This window comes from Helicoverpa zea, chromosome 21 (genome assembly GCF_022581195.2).
Source record: "Helicoverpa zea isolate HzStark_Cry1AcR chromosome 21, ilHelZeax1.1, whole genome shotgun sequence".
Taxonomy (NCBI): Eukaryota; Metazoa; Arthropoda; class Insecta; order Lepidoptera; family Noctuidae; genus Helicoverpa; species Helicoverpa zea.
The window spans coordinates 6560696-6567636 of NC_061472.1; the positions used below are offsets into that span (position 1 = coordinate 6560696).

Consider the following 6941-nt stretch of genomic DNA (forward strand, 5'->3'; position numbering starts at 1 on the left):
ATTACGCGTGTTTTATTATTACATAAGTAGAAAAAACTTAAGTATAACAATAGAATACTTAAACCTGTATCCGAAGTATGTAGATGAAAAAACTTGCGTGTCGAGTAAGCCATTAAAATAATGTCTGTATCGTACACAGGGAAGAATATTGTACTTGGGTATTTACGTGCATATCTATCGGTACTATCAATGCAAGTTGTCTCGTCATACAGATCAAAATAAATGAAGAGCTACAGATCAAATGTGTCGATATAAGCAATAGTTCTGTCTGTTTTCTTAATTTTTATCATGATAGCTTAATGACATTATCCGTACATATAACATCTAATATATACCTAAAATCTAATAAAACCTATTTTCTTTACGTACATAAGATAAAAAAGCCAAAAGCCACATTTAAGATGTTGTTGTTTTAATTATACTAAAAAAAAAAAATGAAAAACCCGAGTACCGTACGGACGAATTCACGTGCGACCAGTCGCTTATAAAACTTTTGATAGTCTTTACATAAAACAGACTTTTAACGGTCAAACAAAATAAAAAGAAACAATAAATTACATTAATGAAATATTAATTCTAAGTCGATGATATTGGCCGCATACATTGCGTGTATTACGCGATGGCCGTACAATACGTAATTACTTGACTGCATTAAAATTGGGTCGCACGTCGCGCTCAGCGGGCCTCGGTTTTTTGACATCACTGCAGGTCGGCTGTTGGATAACACATGATTATGCTTAAGTTATGTAAAAAATATTCTTCACTGTAAATAAATATTGTTATCTATACTAATATTATAAAGCTGAAGAGTTTGTTTGTTTGTTTGTTTGAACGCGCTAATCTCAGGAACTACTGGTCCGATTTGAACAATTCTTTCGGTGTTAGATAGCCCATTTATCGGTTCCCACGGGATGTGGGTGAAACCGCTGGCAGAAGCTAGTTTATTATAAAAAAGTTTGTAGTTTCTAGAGAATACTGTAAGATTTTTGATCCCTAATTTCTTTGTACTTATTTTTATTAATTAGTCTTAGCAACTTAATCAGTAAATTGAACCTAACTTTATAATCTGTACAGGATTTTTTCATCACACTAATAGTAGAAAGGCGAATATTAATCAGTCTACAGCTGAATGGCTTTTGATGAAACTTGGCAGAAATGTAGCTCCAAATTCCTGTAAATATATAAAGTGCAAATATGATTCTCAGGCCCGCCGCTAGCTGGTTGTTCGCCCGCGTGCAAAACTGATTATGTCGCCCTACGACTACATACGTTTTGACAAAAAATATAAAAAAAGGGGGGGGGAGCGGATCCAGGGGGTCCGGACCCCCCCCCGCCAATTCATATCCATCTTACTTGTCCAACAGAAAAAAAATATGTACATGCACCGCTCTGATTGCAGAAAACCCACCTACTTTTGGATAAATAACTATTGCAATACATAACATACATTACACATAACTTTTTATTTACTTGAAATGTTCAGAGTAACCTAAACAGTCCAAACTAAGCAATTGCTTAGGGCATCAATGCAGTGCAATCATTACCCAAGTGGCCCCTATGTATTGAAAGATTGTGATTAACTTAAACTAACGCACTTAAATATCTATAACAATGTTTAAAGTCAGTAAAATATGTTATTTGGTGGGTTTCCCGTTGAAAACTTATAAGGCACATAATGTCATATGTAAGGAAGCGCGAGCGGGGCGAGCGCGAACATTTTTTAGTCTAAGGACACAAAACAAATAAAAACCACTGTAAATTAACAAAGCAAAGTCAAAAAGTAAGATATGCACAGAAGTGAAGTGCAAAAGCCGCGAGCGAAGCGAGCGCGATTTTTTCCTTAGAGTTTTTATGAAGTAAACATATTATCATAAAAAGCCATAACGGACGTGCGCGAAAAATGTTTTTTCGGAATTTAATGCCTCAACAATTAAACAAAGATAAAATGCGACATCTGACATGGAGCCGCGAGCGCAGCGAGCGCGAATTTTTTTGGAGATGCAAAGGGTGAAACAGTCAAAATTGATAGGAGACGACCAAAGCTAGGGCGGCTTTTTCTGAAATTTTTATGTACCTAACTGAAACCGGCAGTGTAAGTAATATTCTTAGCGCTATTGCTGTGTTCGGAAATATTGAAATCAAATCATTAGTAAAAAGATATTGTATTTTTTAAATATTACGTGATAACTCGCTAGATTTGCCGCCCCCTAGGACGTGCCTCCCGCGTGCTGTGCACGCGCTGCACGCCCGCTTACGGCGGGCCTGATGATTCTAATTTAATTCTGTCTCGGAATAAGGGCTTTCTAACACTGAAAGAATTTTTCAAATTGGACATACGTTACTGAGGTTATCGCGATTACGCAAAACTACAAACTTCATTTTTATAATTTTATAATATTTTTATTTTAAATGACGTAACACAAACTCTGCAACCAGTGTCTAAATAATTATTATGTTAGCAAAAGTCATTTGCAAACCGTAATGGCGGCGTTACATAGACGCGTGTGGCGGGAATCACTAATCGCTCAAGTAATGTTCAAGTGTTTATGAATATGTATAAGCCATCGTTGATTGGATTGTAGGTAATCTTCTAAATAGGTACACCTAAGGAGTTTTATTCTGATTCACCTACGTACTTTTAGAACTGCGTATGGAGTTGGATATAGGGTGATAGTTTGAGATATAAAAGTTTTGAGGTTAGGAGACATTTTAAAATAGGAGACATTTTAAGCTTGTTTTCAATATGGAATAGTAGTTTTTTTGAAATTATTTGAAATGATTTAACTCGAGCATTAAATACTTCTTGTACACAATACTTCTTCGAACCAAATAATAATAAAATCATCGCATGAATGTAGACTCTCTTACATTGTTAAGGAAAATGACATTATTTTCTACCTCTATGAAAAATGTTAACCTTATCATCAATCATTTTTTTTTTCACTTAACTAATGGAAAAAAAATATTTTTCGCATTCATTTTCTTATGTATACCTACCTAAATAGGGATCGATAAAAATAAAACCTGTAGATAGATTGCAATGACTCTTTTTCAGAAATGCCTGTAGTTACCTATCCGTGTTTTATCTTCAAAACCCAGTTCAAACTGTCAGTCGTCGGTTTGTTCCACCGACTGCGCAGATATAACGACGTTCGTAGGTACTCACTATTCAGCAAAACATCCCAGCCTCATTCTCTAGGTAAAATATTGAGAGTGCTTACCTATATCTCATTACAATACCTTTTTTGAGATACTTCAAAATTCCTAGAAAAAGTGTCACTTGGTGATTTGACCATAGTCGGTTTTTACTAGTTCTCATTTCACAAATAATTATCTCAAAAATGACGGAAAGAAGGTATTCGATAGCTCCAATGAAAAATAATATTTATTCATTAACGAAATCATTTATTTAATGACACCACACCAATTACAATGTACATAAAATGATAGTTACAAATACATTTCGTTTTTTTTTTTATTAGTATCGCTTCGCCAACACACGTTTAATCCAATTCAAATTTTTGAACACATCTGTATACACCGTTTTATGTTCTAAAACGCCGCTCGTAACACCTATCAATGTGTCGTCGTGAACTAGGGAGCCACCTGAATCTCCTTGATCCGCCCTCACATTAGAGTACGTGCATAGAACACTTTCATCCCTGGCATTCTCACATCTACAGATAGTGACATTACCTTCTCTAGGCGTTGCTAATCCGGGCTCGGCATCTCCATAACCCGCAATAGTTGCCACAGATCCAAAACTGACAGGACTGCTGAGCAGTCGAATTGGCCACGTAGTACAATCATTCAAATTTATATGTGATTTTGTCCTTATAAGTGCCAGGTCTTTTGCACTATTGCTATAATTAATTACGCCTTGGATGTACTCAGGATGAACTTCAATATGCATTGAAATCGCTATTCGATTTAGTGAGCCTTGTTGGTGAACACCGACGTAGTCCACGTCGTCTTCAAAGCAATGTGCTGAACTGATAATCCATCGGGCACTTAGTATAGATGCGCTGCATAAAATAACCTTGTCAAAATTATTGTGTGTATTGATAATTATAAGTTCAACAAGATGTCTATGTTTCGTAACATCAAATGCATTGCCACCTCGTACCCGGTTTTCTATCACCGAAGCTGAAATGTATTGTAGTACAACAATAACAAATAACGAAATATGAGTTAAATAAGACATTGTCACCGTAACTATTATGAAGGCAATGCTTTTAAAAATTGAACCTTCCTTTATATACATAGTTTTAGGAATTCGAATTAGATCCCACCCAAAACAAAAATGTGAAAGGCTGCCAAGTTCGATAATATGGGAATGCTTCGCCTGTAAAAGAAGTGAGATCTGAATAAGTACCAAGTTCCATATACATACCTCAGTTAAAAATAGTTACTTTATAATGATGGTTCTTGGCAAGTTTTCACATAACTTGTTATAAACCTACTAAACGCAATGAATCAAGTATTTAATTTTCTATTAAAACTTGCCAAGTAACATCATTAAAAAGTAACTATTTTTAACTGAGGTATGTATATGGAACTTGGTACTTATTCAGATCTCACTTCTTTTACAGGCGAAGCATTCCCATATTATCGAACTTGGCAGCCTTTCACATTTTTGTTTTGGGTGGGATTTCATTTATTTTTGTAAGGTTGTTTATTTTATTTTTTTCTTATGATTAAGTTAGTTAAGGAAATGAGTCATTTATACTATCTTTCAGATTTTTGATTAGCACTATGCTTCTTACAAAGAAATGAACTAGATTAACTAAATGGACTAGATTTACCAACTGACTAACATGACATGTTATCATATATTATGTTCGTGGATCAAAGTTACACATTCGTTATTTTCGAAAGTGACTCACACTTGGCTGTTTTCACATTTTTACTTTACTTTGACTAAATACAAACCTTTGTATCGAATTTCAGATCGGTACGACCATTCGAAGATATATTATATAAATATAGATAAATTTAGTTCGTTTTAGTTCCTTAGGGGTATAAATTTACACCGGGTATAAATGTACACCTTCATTATTTTGAAACTGACTCACACTTGGCCATTTTCAGATTTTTCCCTTTACCTTGACATAAAGACCTACCTCCATGCCAAATTTCAAGTCAATACGACCATTGGAAGTGGTCTAGGTTTTTGATGAGTGAGTCAGTCAGTGAGTGTATAGTAAAAATAGCGATTTTCTGACGTCAATATCTCAAGACCTACAATAGGTATGATAATGAAATTTTGTATTTTAGATAAGTGAGAGGGTCTCAACAGATACTAGAAATTTGATATGCGTAAATAAAATAGATTTTGAGTTATAGGGGGGTCGAATTTGGCCCGAAATGGTTCGTGTAATATAACCCACGGCCGGTGTGTCGCTTTTTTTTGCTCGAACTTGGCGGACACACTGCCGTGTGTCTAGATAAAATAATACTTTAAGGAAAATTTTAGTGGCCGTAAATATTTTATAGATTCCTTGCATAACATAGCTGGGTTTATTTACATAGTTTACAATGTTCGGGTATTTTTTTTTATTGTGACATGCGTAAAGATAAAATTATTTCCTAAATATGTATGAAGGAAATTATAAAGTAAATGTTAGCATAAGCACGGGTAAAAAGCTTAAACCTTGATGGAATCGAAAATGTGTTTCAGACAGTGACCTGAAATCACATGTAGCAAAAAAAACTTTCAGCATCGTTGCTAAAAGTTGAAATTGTATAAGTACTCATAGTAGCAATTTTATGTGACTCTAATTTGATGGAAACAGATATCGGGTAGTCAGTTTATAAAAATTTAGCATGGCCTAAAGCAAAAAGGAAGTCAAACATGCTGCCGACCGGTTTCGGTGTAGAAGAGGGCACCTAATCTTAACGCATACATACAGTTAATTTAACGGGAGATTAACATTAACAATAGCGATACACGAAGCAGAAGCCGCTCTACTGTCTGGACATGACAATACAATACGGCGAGGATAAAGTCCGGCCCCTCGCCACGGCCGGTCTTTCCGACAGCATCGGACTCCCCGAAAACACATTTAAAACACTATCTCATTTCCCAAAAACGAAGAAAACTTCAATACCGTGATGCAGGCCTCGCGATCCCATTGGTCTAAAGTCTGAATGTTCGTGCCGTTCCAGTCAATGACTCCAGCAAAAAATACGAGGCCAGTGGAAGTAATAGCGGTACCACTGTCATTATCTTAGATCGTTGTACCAGAGTTTATTTTATAATGTACCGTGGAGGCATGTGGTTGTTAGCTGACGGATGTAATCTTAAAATTGATATACTGGTTTTTTTAAGGCTTTAATAAAACTTTACTGGCTAAGCAGTAGGTGATAGCAAATAGGTCTTATAAAAAAGCAAGTGCATCAAGATGGAGTACTCTTGTTGTGTACATCGTGCCTACTGGATTTTAGTGGTGTCTATGTTTCTGGCTACTGGGCTGATGAAGTTGAAAAGATTGATAGCCAATATTTAAACAAATGAGTACTGAGTTGAGAATGCATATAAGCAAGATATGACGTGAAAGTGACGGTTACACTCAGTTGAACATCGTCACTGAGTAGTCAGTAAACGTTTGGATTATGAGAAACCTGCAATGAAACGTGGTCAGATTTTTATCTTGAGAGACTTCTTTATATTGTATTTGTAACAGAAATTCACTTTTACGGCAGTAAAATACTAACGTAGGTTATTGCTATTTGACCAATTTTCAGCATTAAGTAAACCAACTAAACATTGCATGCGGCAGAGAGGAGAATGTTAAGAGGTATGTGTGGTGTTACGCGAATGGATAGAGTGAGGAATTAGTATATAAGAGGAAGTTTGAAAGTAGCGCCGGTATCAGAAAACTGCGTGGAAACCGGCTGCCGTGGAATGAGCATGTGATGTGGAGGAATGAGAGTCATGT

The 6941-nt window shown here is 35.7% G+C and overlaps 1 protein-coding gene across 1 annotated transcript; it reads right to left on the bottom strand.

The window, feature by feature from the left end:
* Window positions 1-3460: 3460 nt before the first annotated feature.
* Window positions 3461-4220, bottom strand: LOC124640903 (snake venom serine protease 5-like). The gene has a single exon (XM_047178864.1). It carries the CDS (start codon window positions 4202-4204, stop codon window positions 3479-3481), a length of 726 nt encoding a protein of 241 aa, XP_047034820.1. The 5' UTR covers window positions 4205-4220; the 3' UTR covers window positions 3461-3478.
* Between the last annotated feature and the right edge of the window lie 2721 nt (window positions 4221-6941).

Coding starts and splice junctions, on each gene's coding strand:
- LOC124640903 (XM_047178864.1), bottom strand. CDS start 4,204: ATGTCTTATTTAACTCATATTTCGTTATTTGTTATTGTTGTACTACAA.